The sequence below is a fragment of the Thalassophryne amazonica genome, chromosome 12, assembly GCF_902500255.1.
Source record: "Thalassophryne amazonica chromosome 12, fThaAma1.1, whole genome shotgun sequence".
NCBI lineage: Eukaryota > Metazoa > Chordata > Actinopteri > Batrachoidiformes > Batrachoididae > Thalassophryne > Thalassophryne amazonica.
This window is the reverse complement of record NC_047114.1, coordinates 38131110-38151306: the sequence shown is the minus strand read 5'-3', so window position 1 is coordinate 38151306 and position 20197 is coordinate 38131110. Positions and strand designations below refer to the sequence as shown.

Genomic DNA, 20197 nt, shown 5'->3' with positions numbered 1-20197 from the left:
GTGTTGGAGCGTTCTTTTGTTTTTCATGATTCCATAATTTATTCCTCAGAATTGAATGATTCCATATTTTTTTCCTCTGCTTGGTCTAAAAAAGTAACCGTTACTGACTGCCACAATTTTTTTTCCTGATTTCTTATAGTGTTTCTTAAAGCCAGAAAGTTGCCATTTGAAATGACTTTAGTTTTGTGTCATGTCTGTGATCTGCTTTTTTTTCTACAAAATTAAACAACTGAATGAACATCCTCCGAGGCCGGTGATTCCATAATTTTTGCCAGGGATTGTATATGTGGCCTTGTGAAAACTGGTGGCCTGTCCAGGGTGTACCCTACCCTCCAATAATCCAATGTGAGCCTTAATGGAAATAAGCAGGTATAAACAATGAATATATGCTTTATTCTTCTTGGTTGTTGAGGTATACAGAAAAGGTATTATCAGGACAATGTATTTCTTAACCTATACCTTTGACCAAACCTAATCACCTCTAGGTACTATCCAATTAATATTCCCACCAAGTTTGAAGGAAATCCATACAGTCTATTTTGAATTATTTTGTCCACACACACACACACACCAGTGAAAACAATATCCTGCTATTGCCATTTTGCAGATGTCCAGTATAATTACATTGTGAAACTTTATCTGCATCAATCAACTATGGCCCAGTGAAAACCGCAGTGCAACCTCATTTTGCATTTCTTGCCTCTGCACAAAATACTTCATTCCTTCATATCTTGCATAAACATCCTCATTAAAAGAAGTCACCTATCACACTTACTCTACAATGTGTTTGTGGACGAGAATCTAATCGTTTGAACAAGTTGGGCAAAGAGTAGGACGTTTACAAGCAGAGGTTACAGGGTTATTCCACAGAGCGCCGTTCCTTCGCATTTCTTTACGAACAGCAAACCAGGGCGCATATTGAAGCATCATACTAAATTCCTGATTCATCATTTGTCAGTCTTGAATAATGTTGGTATATGCAGTAGTTACAGACATCATCTGCACCAGTTTTGAAATCAGGATGAAGTTTTTGAAAATTTCAACCTGATCACTGTCATTACGCGGTCACTTCCGGGTGTTTGTAGTCTTAACAGCTTCAGTCATGCTCAAACATCTTTAAACAGGGTATTCATAGTGAGTACAGCTTCACACCTGTTTTATTGTGCTCTATCGGGGTAAAAATTTGAAGCAAAAGCAGTGTTTGCTGCAGTTCTGGGAGAGAACGCAGGTGTGAGCAGCTTAAATTTTTTTCCGAGTGCGTTGCCAGGTACGCACTTTATAAGCCAACCTGATTGGAGACAAGTCAGAGTAAGCCATTACAACTCATTTTTGCCCATTTTCTGGATTGTGGGGGGATTGCAATAGAACAGTACCCTGTGGAATACGGGTGTTAGTCTGTGAGGAAGAAATTATTAAAAACACACAAAGAAAGAATATATCAAATACATCTTCCTTTGTTGTGTTATGTTGACTTTGATTTTGTGTTCCTCTGTTTTGAAAAACTTTGTAAAAACCTTGTAACTGTTAGAATGGCCCAAGCAGAGGGTCACCCCTTTGAGTCTGGTCTGCTTGAGGTTTCTTCCTCAACATCATCAGCGGGAGTTTTTCCTTACCACTGTCGCATTTGTGCTTGGTCTAGGGATTGGTAAAGTTAGACCTTACTTGTGTGAAGCACCTTGAAGCAGCTTTGTTATGATTTGGTACAATATAAAAGAAAATAAATAAAAATTGAAATTATAATCTATAATCAAAATAACATGTATAATCTTGACAAAAAAAAGAGAGATAAACTCACGACAATCAGACTCATCAGACTTGTCCTTGCAGTCAGGATCTCCATCACACTTCCACGTCAGCCGCACACACTCCCCGTTCGCACAGCGGAACTCTCCAGCGGTGCAGTTGGTCCTACGGTTGGTCAGGTATGGCACCCCATTGCCGCCGCAGCGCTCTGGCCCCTCATCAGAACTGTCGGAGCAATCAGGATCTCCATCGCAGCTCCACATGAGTGGCACACACTCAGACGTGTTACAGCGGAGGTGGTTGGGCCCACAGGACAGAGGGGAGGAACACTTGAGCTCATCGCTGCCATCGCCACAGTCATCATCGCCATCGCACACATAGACGGTGGCCAAGCACTTGCGATTGGCACACATGAACTCACCGCTGGGACATGCTTTGGCATCTAGAGGAAAAATGAAAATGTTAAATGTGTAAAACATGAATATCTATATACAAGAGACAACTGTATGTGTGTGTGTCCCTCTCCCGTCCAAATGGGGAGTGACGTAGGCTGATGAGCAATTTAGTAGTAGTAGTAGTAGTTAGAGCAACAGTGTCTTCTTCAGGCAGCTTTAGTCATGCTTGAAAAGGCCTTTTACACCGAGCACGACAATGTGGCATGCATCGCTCTAACGCTTATTATTTTCAGTGAGAAGCATCGGTCAAGCTCTGCTGTGAGCACACACCACCACTTGACATCAAACTCACCGACGTCAAAGTTCAGCTCAGTCCAACTTTCACCGCTGTGCATCTGTTGTTATTGTTGTTGTTTCAGATTAGATGATTTCTTGATTAACATGATAATGAATCTTGGACATTTATTTCTCAAAAAATAAAATCACATGAAAAGTACTGTATACATTTTTAAGTCTGGTAGATTCATTCATTCATATCTGCATTTCAAACAGGAAAAAAGACACCAGAAATAAATATAAAAATTCATTATAAACACAATGTAACAATGACTGCAGTGTGTCTTTTAAAGATCAATGTACGAGGTCTGTCCATAAAGTATCGTACCTTTTTATTTTTTTCAAAAACTATATGGATTTCATTCATGTTTTTACGTCAGACATGCTTGAACCCTCGTGCGCATGCGTGAGTTTTTCCACGCCTGTCGGTGACGTCATTCGCCTGTGAGCACGCCTTGTGGAAGGAGTGGTCCCGCCCCCTCGTCGGATTTTCATTGTCTGGAAATGGCGGAATGAAAAGGACTTTTTTTCCATCAGAATTTTTTCAGAAGCTGTTAGAGACTGGCACCTGGAAACCATTTGAAAAATTTATCTGGCTTTCAGTGAAAATTGTACGGGCTTCACAGAGAATAAGGACTTTAACTACAGGTTTAAGGACTCGTTTAAGGACGGTCGGTGCGCCGCGCTGCGAGCTGCGACGATGCGGCACAAACCACTGGATCATTTCTAAGCTGATGGCTCTGTGGATACGAGACCGTCGTGTGCTCTTTCTCTGGTTATCACAAGACCTGGACATCAGCCATTTTCCGGCAGATTTCACTTTTAACAAGAGATTTTGTCACGGAAAGCCGCGCGGAGGCTTCGCGCGTCACGACCGATTCGCTGATGAAGCAAGACAAAGGAACACCTCCGTTTCGGAGTGTTAGAGGACAAGTTGGGACATGTCCAGCTCTCCACAAGTTCTTTTATACTCACTCGACTGGTAAGCACTGAAAGCCGAGATAGACATGTCCCAACTTGTCCTCTAACACTCCGAAACGGAGGTGTTCCTTTGTCTCGCTTCATCAGCGAATCGGTCGTGACGCTTTCCATGACAAAATTTCTTGTTAAAAGTGAAATCTGCCGGAAAATGGCTGATGTCCAGGTCTTGTGATAACCAGAGAAAGAGCACACGACGGTCTCGTATCCACAGAGCCATCAGCTTAGAAATGATCCAGTGGTTTGTGCCGCATCGTCGCAGCTCGCAGCGCGGCGCACCGAGCGTCCTTAAAGGGGTCCTTAAACCTGTAGTTAAAGTCCTTATTCTCTGTGAAGCCCGTAAAATTTTCACTGAAAGCCAGATAAATTTTTCGAATGGTTTCCAGGCGCCAGTCTCTAACAGCTTCTGAAAAAATTCTGATGGAAAAAAAGTCCTTTTCATTCCGCCATTTCCAGACAATGAAAATCCGACGAGGGGGCGGGACCACTCCTTCCACAAGGCGTGCTCACAGGCGAATGACGTCACCGACAGGCGTGGAAAAACTCACGCATGCGCACGAGGGTTCAAGCATGTCTGACGTAAAAACATATGAATGAAATCCATATAGTTTTTAAAAAAAATGAAAAGGACCGTTAATTTATGGACAGACCACGTATATTTTCTACAGTCACATTTCATTTACTCATGATGGTTATTTGTCAGCACGTGTAGTCATGTGACATAAACCTCATGATTAAATCATTTTTTAATTTAGTAATTTAGTAATTTCAACATTTAATCACATCCTCATTGACTATGTGATTACTTTTAATGTTGTAATCAGGACAGAGTAATTTCTAAAATATGAATTTGACCATTCTAGTGATTGTGAATGTTTTGAAATTATGCACAACAGGGGCAGGGCTTCTACCTGTGCAAATGTGTGAGTTACTGAACTTTGACTTCAAAAACATTTTTAACAATTGATTAATTTAATGTTAAAATATAAAAGGAAACAGCTTTTTCAAATAATAAAACAGCTGCTCTTTAATGAACTTTTGTTTGATTTTGAAGTGTAGCAGCAGGTGTTGGTTTTGAGAGACGACAGGTGAGCTGGACCCTCAAAACATTTAACAAGATGAAGACCTCCTCTGCAGCTTCGACCTCTTGGTGGAGTTTTTGGTGACACTTTCCTCACATTTTGAAGACTACAGATGTTCTTCTCTTCCTTCTGAACTTCAAGTTTTGGTGTTCAGCTCCATCACTGGAAGTTTTTGAAGTTCATCTGGATTTACAAGGTTCTCTGCACAGCAAATGTTGAAATGTTCCTGATGTAGGACAAGTGAAGAAATATATTTCTTAAAATATAAAGAAACACAAAACAGTGCTGTGCTGTTTTCTTTGAGGTCACATTACTCAATAGTTAAAAAAAAAAAAAAAATCAAAGTTATTTAAAGTTGAGATTGTTCCTGTAGTCAGGGGTGTAATAGAGCAAACAATTTACAAATATAAAACATTTACTCAGCTTGACTGAGTGATTGATTCTGCAGCTACAGACTAAGCTAACATTAGCTGTAAAACATCAGTGGTGCACTAACGTCTCGTTTTATTTTCAGATTACTCACTCACCTCAGACAAATTTGCAGAAGTGCCGTTGCTCAACCTGGGTGTGTATATGTCCAAAAATGAAGAATTTTGGATTGAGTGTGCCTGTTCGATCATGCCGGGTGCTTCAGCCCTGTCTGGCCTCACTCCCAATAGTTGCTGAAAAATGCTCCTCCCAGCAGAGTGATGTCCGTCACTCGTTCTCCTGCTTTTTGCTCCTAATCTTGTGGTTATGGCTCGCAGACTGAGTGCTTCACATTTTATGCAATTCTTTTTTTTGTAAACACACAAGTCTTCATAAACATTGTGACTTTCTGTCTTGTTTAACCTTGGGCACAGAAACACAAACTCCGTCCCTATGGTTACTTTGTGCATGCAGACATGGCAACATGAGGGTGCCGCGTGCGTGGTCTGAAAGGCCCTTAACAATTCTCTGGAATCTGGAATAGGTGGTAGGTGATAGCTTTCTTGGTGAAGATGAAGTTTTCGTTTCTCTGAATCAACCATCACCATCATCGGGTGGGTAATTGGCTAGTTTAAATTAAAGCTACAGTGCATGCAAATTTATTAGTGTTTATGAGCAGAAATGGAATATAGCATTCATAACAGTCTCTTCATTAGCATAAGCATTAATATAATTACATACTTACCCTGCCGTTTGCATTTTACAGCACATCTGAAAGACTGAAGAAAAATAATTAGAAGTTTTCTTTCTTACACATTTACTGGTTGATAGCAAAGGCTACCAAGTTTGAAACCAATTCCTCATCCTTGTGAAATGGAGACTCATACATGATACTTATGACAAGAGACGGCAAGGGAGCATGAATCCCTATCAACAAAGAAGTTAAAAAGTGAAAGAAAACAAAGTTGCAATGGCATAATGAAATCTGCAACCTTGCCGCTAGAAGGCATGACATCCTACAAAACTGAAGCTTTAAGAACTTGACATAACTGACTGGCGCCAGAGAGCAGTCAAAGTAAATTCAAAGTTCAAATTTTGCTGCTTTGCTTGCAGTGCATGAAATTAAAAATGGACCTTAAACGTGTGATGCAGTTGCAGGCAAGTGAATGATGGTAAAAATGTGAGTCTGAAGTAAAGTGGAAATAGAAGGAGAGTGTTGGAAAGAATTAAAACGGTTACACTGTCTCAGGTGTTCTGACAGTCAACACTGGCATTACACCTAGTGGTGAGAGGTTGCTTCTCCTGCAGAGTGAAAGATATGAGTTTGTCCTGCTCCTCTATCACATTGGGATTAAAATTACGGTATTGTTTCATCTCTCAAATTCTCTCTGCCTTCTGAGCCTAGAATGCTAATGTAACACCAGTGCCAGTTCTATATGTCTTAGCTTTCTGATTCTGTACAATATTAACATCATTTATCAGTATGTCCCCAATTCCTAAACCATCATAAATCTCTCTCTCCTTATCATTTTCCTACTTCCGCTCTGCTTCTATGTCTAAAAGCATCCAGCCTGTGGAGAATGAGGGTTCCCACTGCGAGGCAATATCAGCACAGAGGCCAGCATGGGGAGAATCACAATGTGATATTTACTCCAACCACAGGGAGCCCAGTTTCAACATTACTGCTTTTGGCTGATAAGGCAGCTATAGGAAAGGATTGTTTTTGTTTTCCCCTCATATTATCACAAGACTGGTAATATATTCTCTATTCTTACCAACTTGCATTTTTTTTAAAGCTACAATCTGTAGGATGTTACTTCGTCTAGTTGTGAGGTTGCAGACTGCGTCAGTTTGCCTTGACGCACTTGCTTCTTTGATGATGGGGTTTCATGCTTCTTGGCTTTTCTTGGGCTAAAGAATATGTATAATCCTCCATTTCTCAAAAAAATGAGGGTTGTCAAACTTGTTAACCAGGACGAGCAACCAGGAGGCAATCTTTAAATACACCTTGCAGTGCACAGAAACAATTGATTCCTCTTATTTGTCTTCAGTCTTCCGGTCATGCTGCAAAATGTGAATGATAGAATACCGTATTTTGTGGAGTATAAATAGCACCTGTTAAAAAAATGCCTCGAGGAAGAAAACCCATACATAAGTCAAGTCACACTGGAGTATAAGTCGCACCTTTTTTCCTGCATTATCAGCTCTGTAACTTTGGATTTTTGTGCATTGTTGAAGTGTACTTTTTATTTTTGGTATTTATTATGAAAATTAATTTTGTTTCATGCTTTGATTCCTGGGAAAATCCAACATAAATAGTCATTATAATTATTATTAATGATGATGCATATGTGATTTTTTTTCAGTAAATAAGTCACACCAGAGTATAAGTCGCAGTGACTTATACGGTAATGCGGTAAACATTTTCATTTTTGGCAACTATATGAACATGGTGGCCCACTCCTGTGTAGATATGAAGGGCTCATTCAAAGCTTATGAAAACTCATCAGCTCATTGTTGCTGATGATTATATGCTGATGAACAAATGGTTATGAATGATACATTTCTATTTCTGTTGATATACTGTAGGTTCTTTCAACCTCTTCCTTTTTGCTCAACGTCACTACAGCAGATCTGACATGTATCTGCTTATTAATTTAGTTTTACACGAGATGCCCTTCCTGACACAATGTCTCATTAGGTGGAGAATGGGCCATTTCTAAAACTAAACAACTCGAAGTCCTACACATTCTAGCTTTAACTAGTCTAAAACAGTTGAAACCCAGCCTTAACTGGGGGGGGGGGGGGGGGGCAGGTCTCAGACACGCTTTGTCCCCTGTTTACAATGGGGTACGCAGGTCAAAGCAGTTTCAGTCTTTTGTTCATGGTAATGAGTCATTCACGTCATCAGGAGAGTCGTCAAGGGAGCCATCAGGGGAGGCTTCCATCCCATCATTAGGAGAGTGCTAACTAGAGCACAATAGGTGCTAATTAGAGCTACTGTTTAGTCACTAGCCTATAGCAGTCGGCCTCTCGGTAGGAGGGGTCTGGTTAGGGTAAAAACTCCAGCTTTTGTTGGCTTCTGGTTTATTCTTCTCTACAAGAGTCAAGACAGAAGTCAGACTACCAGAGCAAGAATTTTAGCTGAGGAAGCATCTGTGATTTGAAGCGAAACGTCCTCACGTCAAGCAACCCAGTTCAGTCGAAGATTCAAGCTTCTCTACTATAGTCTAAAACATATTTGGAGCATTTAGTTCAGGTCAGGAGTCGGGAAAATCAAACTGCATCAATAACAGTGTGTTCAGTAAGACGGTTAAATACAGGCAGTTTAGAGCAGTGACATTTCAAACATTTACAATGACCTACAGTAAGATAGGTCACCATGTGTCTTAAAAACAGACAAGATGATTTCATTTTTTAACACCCCGGTTTTATTAAAACATTCTTCGCAATCAAGCCTCTGAGTGCTCAAAATGAATGGGCCACACTGTGACTGGAGTCACTGTGTGGAGTGGAGGCGAGAAGGACTTTCAGGCAAGAAAACAGACACGTCTAGGCTCAAGTCACCTATGTGGAAAATTTTAGCTGAAATTTTCCTTCTGTTTTTCAGCAAATCCTTCTCTGCCCAACTGGTGATGCAACAGACAAAAGCTGAACTTTGCACATTTTCTCCAACCACAACCACAGAAGTCTTTAACTGCTTCAGAGTTGCCTAAGTGTCTTGGTGGATTCCCTCATGACATTCCTTCTTGCATAGTCATGCAGTTTTTGAGAACTCATAACTCCAGACAGATTTACCATACTGTTTGCATATCTCAATGATTGATGATGTTGTCAACCATGAGTGGCTGCTATGGTTGAAATTTGCATGTATCCACCTCCTGATGTATTGAAAGAAAACTGTAACCGTGGTGATTTGTATAAAACACTACTTGTACTTATTTGAAAAATAAAATGGAGAGCTGTGTATGAAAATGGTTATAATTCCTAAATAATGAGGTATTTTGTTACACGCCTCTAATTAATTTATGCTTCAGGCACATGTTGACTGCTTCATTTCTAGGGGTTTATGGGCTCTGCCAATTTTGGAGCTGCTCTGGCGCTTATCCCCCCAAAAATTGGAGCTGGCTCCCCTCCACACTCCTTTTTCAGAAAGGAGACACTCTAGCTCAATCGATACTGACAACCTGTTCAAATATTCAACAAATTATTTGTGAATACAGTTGTATGTAAAAGTTTGGGCAGCGCTGATGATTTCCATGATTTTCCTTTATAAATCATTGCTTGTTTGGACCAGCAATTTCCATTAAATATATCATAGACAAACACAGTGATATTTGAGAAGTGAAATAAAGTTTATAGGATTTACAGAAAGTGTGCAATAATTCTTTAAACAAAATTAGGCAGGTGCATAAATTTGGGCACACCAACAGAACAAATACATCAATATTTAGTATTATTATTCCCCCTTTTGCAGAAATAACAGCCTCTAAATGCTTCCAATAGCTTCCAATGAGAGTCTGGATTCTGGTTGAAGATATTTTGGACCATTTTTCTTTGCAAAACATCTCAGGTTTGTTGCTTTCCGAGCACGGACAGCCCGCTTAAAATCACACCACAGATGTTCAATAATATTCAGGTCTGGGGACTGAGATGGCCATTCCAGAACATTAAACTTGTTCCTCTGCATGAATGCCTTAGTAGATTTTGAGCAGTGTTTAGGGTCACTGTCTTGTTGAAAGATCCAGCCCCGATTTTGGCCCCAACTTCAACTTTGTCACTGATTCATGAACATTGTTCTCAAGAATCTGCTCATATTGAGTGGAATTCTTGTGACCCTCAACTTTAACAAGATTCCCAGTACCTGCACTGGCCACACAGCCACACAGCATGATGGAACCACCTCCAAATTTTACTGTAGGTAGCAAGCGTTTTTCTTGGAATGCTGTGTTCTTTTTCTGCCATGCATACCGCCCCTTGTTATGTCCAAATAACTCAATTTTAATTTCATCAGTCCACAGCACCTTATTCCAAAATGAAGCTGGCTTGACCAAATGTGCAAATTAGCATACCTCAAGCGACTCTGTTTGTGGTGTGTACGCAGAAAAGGCTTCCTCTGCATTACAGCATCATACAGCATCTCTTTGTGCAAAGTGCACTGTATAGTTGAACAATGCACAGGCGCTATCTGCAGCAAGATCATGTTGTAGGTCTTTGGAGCAGGTATGTGGGTTCAATTTCAATTTATTTTCATTTATATAGCGCCAAATCACAACAGAGTTGCCTCAATGCGCTTCACACAAGTAAGGTCTAACCTTACTAACCCCCAGAGCAACAGTGGTAAGGAAAAACTCCCTCTGAGGAAGAAACCTCAAGCAGACCAGACTCAAAGGGGTGACCCTCTGCTTGGGCCATGCTACAGACATAAATTACAGAATAATTCACAGAAACAATTCACAAAATGAATATACAGGAAATGCTATGTACGCAAGGTTTAATTAGGTCAGCTAGGTAGGGAGGTGCCAGTTTGTGAATAATTTTATAGACTAGTAGCAGAACCTTAAAATCTGATCTCACTGGGACAGGAAGCCAGTGAAGGGATGCCAAAATGGGTGTAATATGGCTGAACTTTCTGCTTCGTGTCAAAAGTCTGGCTGCAGCATTTTGAACCAATTGCAGAGCCCTAATGCTGGACTGCGGTAAACCAGAAAATAGAACATTGCAGTAGTCCCATCTAGAAGAGATAAACACATGGATCAGGGTCTCAGCATCAACCATAGACAGGGTGGGACGAATCTTTGCTATATTTCACAGGTGGTAGAAAGCAGTCCTCGTAATATTTTACGTAATATTTTAAATGTGTAGGTCAAAGGACAATGTAGGATCAAAAATAACCCCAAGATTCCTCACTTTGTCAGTGTGATGTGTGACACACAAGCCTAGGCTAAGCGTTAACTGGTCAAATTGATGCCGATGTCTCACTGGACCAAGAACCATCATTTCAAAAGCAGACTGCAGTGGCTCAAAGAGGTTATTCTCAGTAAGATAGTACACGAGCTGCCATGACACCACTTTTTCCAGAATTTTACAGCAAAATGATTGATTTGATATCAGCTGATAGTTTTTCAATACACTGGGGTCAAGATTAGGTTTCTTAAGTAATGGTTTAATCACTGCAGATTTGAAACATTTAGGAAGTGATCCAGAAGTTAAAGAAAGATTAATAATTTCCAGCACAGTTGGCCCAAGAGTGGGCCACAGGTCCTTAAACAGTTTTGTTGGTATAGGATCAAATAAACAGGTTGTGCTTTTTGTTGACGTTACGAGTTTTGTCAGCATGCCTAGGGAGATACTATCAAATTCTATAAATCTAGGTAATACCTCAGTAATGGTGCCCACCTCAATAGCAGGGTGTAGTGGCTGGGTTAAGGCATGCTGGGATATGTTTAACCTAATGTCTTCTATTTTCTTCTCAACGTAATCCAGGAAATCTTGTGCTGTAAAAGGAGAGCGAACTACAGGTGGTTGTCCATGCAAAAGTGTTGTTACCGTGTCGAACAAGAACTTTGAGTTATGCTTGTTTTTGTTGATCAAATCAGAGTAGTAAGTCCGCTTTGTAGCCAATAATGCATGCTTATAGTCTAAGATAGCATCATGCCATGCAAGGTGGAATACTTCTAATTTTGAACGACGCCATTTCCGTTCTAGACCTCTTGCCTTATGCTTGAGGTCACGCAGGTAATCACTGAGCCAAGGTGACTGTGTATTGGGGGAGCGCGGTTTTAACACAGGTGGTGCAATCATGTTGAGTGTAGTTTTGAGTACTGAGTTTAAACAATCCACAATTCTATCTACTGATTGGGTATTTGCCAAATGTGAAGCTAAGATATCAGGCAGTCTAGCTTCAAATTCAGTCTTAGTTGAGGAGTTGATGCATCACCGTAGTGATATATAAGGTTGTTGTTCCACTAAACACAGCAGCAAAACTGTAAACTTAATAAGTGAGTGATCAGAGACCACTGATGTAAGAGGCATGATGTCAATATTCATGACAACAATACCATGTGCGAGAACCAAATCCAGGGTATTTCCACTAATGTGCGTCCAGTCCTGAATGCTTTGCCGAAATCCTAATGCATCCACAACTTCCATAAATAATTTGCAGAGGGGATCAGAAGGCTTATTTATATGAACACCAATCATCAGTCACCAATAATCAGAATGTTATCTGCACTAGTTGACAAGTTACAGATGAACGCACCAAATTCATTTAAGAATTCAGAATATGGGCCAGGAGGTCTATATACAGTGACAAAGTAGTATTCTTCTGACCTTGGCAATGTGTAATATCCTGAGCAGAGAGGCGAATCAGATGCTCAAATGAGTTATATTTGTGACCCCCAACAGCTAATAAGCTAAACCTAGATTTATAAACAAGAGCAACACCCCGCCTTGCTTCGCATCATGAGGGACGTGACTAAATGTATATGCTGGTGGGCAGGCCTCATTTAAGGGGAGGACAGCTGTAGGTTTAAGCCAGGTTTCACATAACCCAATCGCATCTAAGTGATGATCAATAATTAGATCATTAATCAACAATGATTTTGAGGATAGTGATCTTATGTTAATGAGACCCAGACCTCAGTGGGGTTGACAGTTGAACTGTTTAGATTTAGGGGTGGTTCCAGAGTAGCATATATAAGATGCCTCGAAGTAGGTTTAGGTTTGAGACATTCCACGTGTATTGTAGGTAGCAGACACAAAATATTTACTATTGCTGGAACAACCACTGGGCAGTGTTGTATAAAGTACCAGAAAATCACACTTAAGTAAAAGTACAGATACCCATTAAAAAAATTACTTTAGTAAAAGTTCAAGTCACTGATTGAAATGCTACTCAAGTAAAAGTCTTAAAGTATCTAGTATTTATTGTACTTAAGTATGACAAGTAATGTACAACTAAATGTACTCAAGTATTGAAAGTAAAAGTACAAGTAAATGTTAATAATGAAAAACGGACTGATTTTTTTTATATAATAAAGTTAATCTAGGCTCGTAAATGACTGGTAGTATTAGTCAAAATACTGAAAATTGTGCACATCACACAAAAACACTTCAGAAACAAGGTTTCAAAACCTAAACGAGAGTAGTGTTGTGTGAGCCGCCCGAAGAGGAGGTACTGCTGGCCAACGCCAGAGGGCGCCCTGCCTGTTGTCGGGTTTCAGGCACCAGAGGGTGCAGTTACCATCCAGGAGCCAGGACTGACAGCTGTCAGCAATCATCATCATCTGCACCATAAAAGCCTGGAGGAGACACCACATCTCTGCCGAGATATCAGCTTACCTCACAGGTAAACTTCTCAGCCATTACTGTGCCGTTCGCACATATTCCTGTTTCTAAGTTTGGCAGTGTTTAACCTTGTATACTAGCAGCTTGGAGCTGGGTGGTAGAAGCTGGAAGGAGTCGGCGTTTCCTACTCCTCATTTCTCACCTAAGTATACTACTAGTGCTGCATGTACTTAGCGTTTCCTGTTTCCTGGGTGTGGTGGATTATTCCCTCAGGAAGGACTGGTGACTTTTTTGCTGACTGCTTACTGGGTGTCCACACACCCACCATTAACCTGTTTTTGTTCCTGCCAGCAGTACCGGATCTGACAGCTGAAGCTGAGGCCACCTGGGGACTCGGGACTTGGCGGCTTTGGTATACTGCAGGTCTTCGTTGGCGGTGGAACCGTGTGGGCCCCGGCTCTTCTCTGGATAGGCGTCTCCTACCCTCGGGCCTGCCCACACGTCACTTATTGTATCTTGTGATTGACTGTCTAAAAGCAGTATTCAACCTGTTGTGCACATTTGCCGCAATAAATTGTATTTATTGGAATATCTATTGACCGTTCATTTACGCCCCCTGTTGTGGGTCCGTGCATTACACTTTCCCCAACAGGATATCTCAGCCACCTCGTCATGGATCCCGAGGGGCACAACCCACCCGTTGAACAGTCAATGGAGACACAAGGTGCACAGGCTTCTGCAGGAGGAATAATGGGTGAGTTGCAGCAATTCTTGGCCGCCTTCACTGCTCGGTTGGATTTGGTAACCAAGCAGAATGTACTACTCAATCGTAGGATGGAGGCTCTCACCACACAGGTGGAAGTGCGTGCACAGGGTGCGGCTGCTGCTCCTCCTCCTGCCGACCTGTTGCAGAACAGGGACCCTCCAGTGGTCGTTCAACGGACCCCCCCCCCCCCCATCCCCTGAAGCATACATAAGTCCCCCAGAGCCATACGGAGGCTGTGTAGAGATGTGCACAGACTTCTTAATGCAGTGCTCGCACGCCTTCGCACAGCATCCAGTAATGTACGCGTCAGACTCCAGCAAGGTGGCTTATGTTGTCAATTTGCTTCGAGGTGAGGCACGTGCCTGGGCTACGGCGCTTTGGGAGCAGAATTCATGGCTCCTAACGACATACACTGGGTTCGTACGGGAATTCAGACGAGTGTTTGATCACCCTAATAAAGGCGAATCTGCTTCCACTTTGCTGCTGTCCATTCGGCAGGGGCGTCGGAGCGCTGCAGAGTATGCAGTCGACTTCTGCGTCACGGCCGCGCCGCCTTCGTAAATGGACTGTCTTCGGTCCTGAAGGAGCACCTGGTGGGTAGAGACGAGCTGCGGGATTTAGACGGGCTTATTGATTTAGTCATATGTTTAGACAACCGATTGGAAGAACGTCGACGGGAGCGAGACGAAGGACGTGGCCGGGCACGCGCCGCCCCTCTCCCTTCCCGGTCCGAATCAGCCCCACCTTCCCCACGCTCCAGAGCCAGAATGCTCCGTGTGACGACAGCTCCCCCTGCTGACGAAGCTATGGACACGAGCAGGGCCAAAATAAAATTAGAAAACAGACAGAGGAGGCTGGCCCGCGGAGAGTGCTTTTTCTGCAGCTCTAACAAGCATTTGCAGAAAAAATGCCCCAAGCGGTTAAACACCAACGCTCGCCCTTAGAGACTGGGCTAAGGGTGGGCCATAACACACACGTGGGTAATGCACGAAAATCCGCACGAATCCCAGTTATGATCCTCTGTGGGGATTTAACCCTTCAAGCCCCAGCACTAATCGACACGGGGTCAGAGGGGAATCTGCTTGATAGCAGATGGGCTAAGGAAGTGGGGCTCCCTCTGGTGGCCCTTCCTTCACCAGTGAGGGTACGGGCACTAGATGGCACCCTTCTTCCACTAATAACACACCAGACACAGCCCTTAACACTGGTTGTGTCTGGAAACCACAGGGAGGAGATTGTGTTCTTTGTAACACCTTCTACCTCCAGAGTTATTTTGGGCTATCCATGGATTAGTAAGCACAATCCCCGGATCGATTGGCCGTCTGGGGTTGTGGCTCAATGGAGCGAAACCTGCCACCGGGAGTGTTTAAGATCCTCGGTCCCACCCGGTGTGACTGCTAAAGAGGAGGTTCGAGTCCCTCCCAATCTCATGGCGGTGCCAGCTGAGTACCACGATCTTGCTGACGTTTTTAGCAAAGATCTGGCACTCACGCTCCCCCCGCATCGACCGTATGATTGTGCCATCAATTTGATCCCGGGCACTGAGTTTCCGTTCAGCAAACTGTACAACCTCTCACGCCCCGAGCGCGAATCGATGGAGACCTACATACGGGACTCTTTAGCTGCCGGGTTGATCCGGAACTCTTCCTCCCCATTAGGTGCTGGTTTCTTTTTTGTGGGCAAGAAGGATGGCGGACTCCGTCCATGCATTGATTTTAGGGGGCTGAACGAGATCACGGTTTGCAACCGATACCCGTTGCCCCTATTGGATTCAGTGTTCACGCCCCTGCATGGAGCCAAAATATTTACGAAATTGGATCTTAGGAATGCGTATCACCTGGTTCGGATCCGGAAGGGAGACAAATGGTAGACGGCATTTAACACCCCGTTAGGTCACTTTGAGTACCTGGTCATGCCGTTCGGCCTCACTAACGCCCCCACGACGTTCCAAGCATTGGTAAATGACGTCTTGCGGGATTTCCTGCATCGGTTCGTCTTCGTATACCTAGATGATATCCTCATCTTCTCCCCGGATCCTGAGACTCATGTGCAGCATGTACGTCAGGTCCTGCAGCGGTTGTTGGAGAACCGGCTGTTTGTGAAGGGCGAGAAGTGTGAGTTCCACCGTACTTCTTTGTCCTTCTTGGGGTTCATCATCTCCTCCAACTCCATCGCCCCTGATCCGGCCAAGGTAGCGGCAGTGAGAGATTAGCCCCAACCGGCAAGCCGTAGGAAGCTGCAACAGTTCTTCGGCTTCGCTAATTTCTATCAGAGGTTTATCAAGGGCTGTAGTCAGGTTGTTGGTCCCCTTACAGCCCTGACCTCCCCAAAAGTCCCCTTCACCTGGTCGGATCGGTGTGAAGCCGCGTTTAGGGAGTTGAAACGCCGGTTCTCTACTGCGCCAGTTCTGGTGCAGCCCGATCCTAGCCGCCAGTTTGTTGTGGAGGTAGATGCCTCTGACTCAGGGATAGGAGCCGTGCTGTCCCAGAGCGGGGAGTCCGATAAGGTTCTCCACCCCTGTGCCTATTTCTCCCGCAGGTTGACCCCGGCAGAGTGGAATTATGACGTCGGCAATCGGGAGCTCCTGGTGGTGAAGGAGGCCCTGGAGGAGTGGAGACACTTGTTGGAGGGAGCTGTGGTTCCATTCACGGTTTTCACTGACCATCGGAACCTGGAGTATATTTGGACCGCTAAGCGTCTGAACCCCAGGCAAGCCCGTTGGTCTCTATTTTTTGGACGTTTTGACTTCAGGATCACCTATCGCCCCGGGACTAAGAACCAGCGGTCAGATGCACTGTCCCAGGTGCATGAAGAAGAAGTCAAAACGGAGCTGTCGGATCCACCAGAAAACATCACCCTGGAGTCCACTATCACTGCCACACTGATGTGGGACATGGAGAACATCGTCAGGGAGACCCTGACGCGTCACCCGGACCCCGGCGGTGGACCATCAAACCGTTTGTACATCCCACCAGACGCTAGGACTGCAGTTTTGGACTTCTGTCATGGTTCTAAGCTCACCTGCCATCCAGGGGTGCGAAGGACAGTGGCAGTTGTCCGGCAGCGGTTCTGGTGTGTGTCCTTGGAAGCCGACGTCCGGGAGTATGTCCGGGCCTGTACCACCTGTGCCAGGGGCAAGGCAGTCCACCAACCAGAAAAGGGACTCCTCCAGCCGCTGCCAGTGCCTCGTCGCCCCTGGTCCCACATCGGCCTGGACTTCATCACGGGTCTCCCTGCGTCCCAGGGAATGACTACCATCCTGACGATAGTGGACCGGTTTTCCAAGGCGGCCCACTTCGTGGCCCTCCCAAAGCTCCCTACGGCCCAGGAGACTGCAGACCTCCTGGTTCACCACGTCATACATCTGCATGGTATGCCTGTGAACATCGTCTCGGATCGTGGTCCCCAGTTCTCCTCGCAAGTCTGGAGGAGTTTCTGTAGGGAACTGGGGGCCACCGTGAGCCTTGCGTCCGGGTACCACCCACAGACCAGCGGACAAGCAGAGCGGGCTAATCAGGAGCTGGAACAGGCCCTACGTTGTATGACCTCTGCGCACCTGACGGCCTGGAGTTAACATCTGGCCTGGATCGAGTACGCTCATAACAGTCAAATTTCGTCTGCTACCAGCCTCTCCCCATTTGAAGCATGTTTGGGGTACCAGCCCCCATTGTTTCCGGCTGTGGAGGGAGAGGTCGGGGTTCCCTTGGTCCAGGCCCACCTCAGGAGGTGCCGTCGGGTGTGGCGAACAGCCCGCTCTGCCCTGCTGAAAGCCCGGATGAGGGCGAAGAGCCATGCAGACTGCCGACGCCCGGGCAGGAGGTCTGGCTGTCAACGAAGAACATCCCGCTCAACATGGAGTCACAAAAACTGATGGACAGGTATATCGGACCGTTTAAGATCACCAAAATCATCAGTCCAGCCACAGTGAAGCTGAAACTCCCAGCTTCACTGCGGATCCATCCAGTTTTCCATGTCTCCAAATTCAAACCATACCACACCTCAGACCTTTGCACCCCCGGACCAGCGCCGCCTCCTGCCTGCATCATCGACGGTGAGCCTGCGTGGACAGTCCGCAGGCTCCTGGATGTTTGCCCGAGGGGTCGGGGTCTTCAGTATCTGGTGGACTGGGAGGGTTACGGACCTGAAGAACGCTCCTGGGTGAAGAGGAGCTTCATCCTGGATCCGGCCCTCCTGGCCGAGTTCTACCAACGACACCCCGACAAGCCTGGTTGGGCGCCAGGATGCACCCGTTGAGGGGGAGGGTCCTGTTGTGTGGCTGCCCGAAGAGGAGGTACTGCTGGCCAACGCCAGAGGGCGCCCTGCCTGTTGTCGGGTTTCAGGCACCAGAGGGCGCAGTTACCATCCAGGAGCCAGGACTGACAGCTGTCAGCAATCATCATCATCTGCACCATAAAAGCCTGGAGGAGACACCACATCTCTGCCGAAATATCAGCTTACCTCACAGGTAAACTTCTCAGCCATTACTGTGCCGTTCGCACATATTCCTGTTTCTAAGTTTGGCAGTGTTTAACCTTGTATTCTTGCAGCTTGGAGCTGGGTGGTAGAAGTTGGAAGGAGTCGGCGTTTCCTACTCCTCATTTCTCCCCTAAGTATACTACTGGTGCTGCACGTACTTAGCGTTTCCTGTTTCCTGGGTGTGGTGGATTATTCCCTCAGGAAGGACTGGTGACTTTTTTGCTGACTGCTTACTGGGTGCCCACACACCCACCATTAACCTGTTTTTGTTCCTGCCAGCAGTACCGGATCTGACAGCTGAAGCTGAGGCCACCTGGGGACTCGGGACTTGGCGGCTAAAAGCAGTATTCGACCTGTTGTGCACATTTGCCGCAATAAATTGTATTTATATTATTTATCTATTGACCGTTCATTTACGCCCCGTTGTGGGTCCGTGCATTACACTTTCCCCAAAAGTAGGCTACTCACGAGGTGTTCACAGGAAACAGTTATTTATAGTTATTTTCATTGTTACATGGTTTTATCTTTTCTGTTGTGTTTTGTTTCATTAGGTTCTTTTTGTCTCTTTCTCTAAAATTGTATTGTAACATTATTAGTCTATTACTATTGACTATTATTGTCTATTATGTAGACTATTATTGTTTTTGCTATTATTAATATATGAATAAAATAAATTTAAAAAAATGACAATTTGACTCTTTTAGGACAACGAACGCTGAGCCATTAATTATACAGAAAACAAATCAACACAAACGTACTGATGCAAACAGCTTAATGCTAACTTTAACATTGAAAATGCTATAGACATGCTAACGCGTTAACATCGGTCCCGTTTTTTTTTATAAAATACATCTATCAACTGTTTCAGAAGACCATAACAGGTCGGTTTAACATAAAAATATTAAATATTACTCACAGACATATGCTCTTCAGGGTTTTAGCGGGGAAAAACAATGACTCCACGAATCATTGCTTCGATTGGGTCAAGGTTCAAAGCAAAGCTGTGTTACAGAAACGTGATTACAGACCCGCTGCAGGTCTGTAATCAATGTAGAGAAATTATCATTTTCCTGACAAACACCCCCCAAGTGCGCAACTGCAAAAAAGCCTACAGGACATGCCTCATGACAAATCGGCCTGACTTCGTTGCAGTCACTCGTAATCAGTGGTGTCTCTGGGTGAAAACACGACTTTTTTCGCATACATGTCAACCCCTTTGAGGGTCCACCTGTATAACCAAGTGAGAAAATCCATAAAATCAACACAAAATCCTTATAAACTCCAAATCGCACCAAAATCAGTTTTATTACAGTACACACAACCGTATAGCGGTATCACATAACTGGGTTTTTGTCCATATATTATGAGTTGCCACAATGACAAAGTCAGGATCATTAGTATTTCCTCCAGATGAATTCCTACAATTGAATTTCAAACAATAGAGATCTAGTACTCATGCTTCAAGATGAATTTTATAGAATTGAATGTGTCAAATTTTTTTATTTTTTTTTACAGAAACAAGAACTGTGTGTCACTAATGGAAATACATGAATAAAATCATGAAAAATAAATAGAATATAATGAAGAAAATAAAACATACCTTCAATACACTCAAGTGTATTGAAAATTGCCTCGCCAGTGCCAATGTTGCAGACTGGCATCTCGATGATTCGCCACTGTGTTTATTAGAGATGGGTATCGATACGATTTTATCGACAGATACC

The 20197-nt window shown here is 44.0% G+C and overlaps 1 protein-coding gene across 3 annotated transcripts in view; it reads right to left on the bottom strand.

The window, feature by feature from the left end:
- The window catches only part of LOC117521521 (low-density lipoprotein receptor-related protein 8-like), a 445771-nt gene that overhangs the window by 170381 nt on the left and 255193 nt on the right, over positions 1 to 20197 (bottom strand). For all 3 annotated transcript variants that reach the window (XM_034182837.1, XM_034182839.1, XM_034182838.1), the window contains exon 5: positions 1796 to 2185. In XM_034182837.1, the coding sequence (XP_034038728.1) occupies positions 1796 to 2185 (390 nt within the window). The remainder of the gene's footprint in view (positions 1 to 1795; positions 2186 to 20197) is intronic.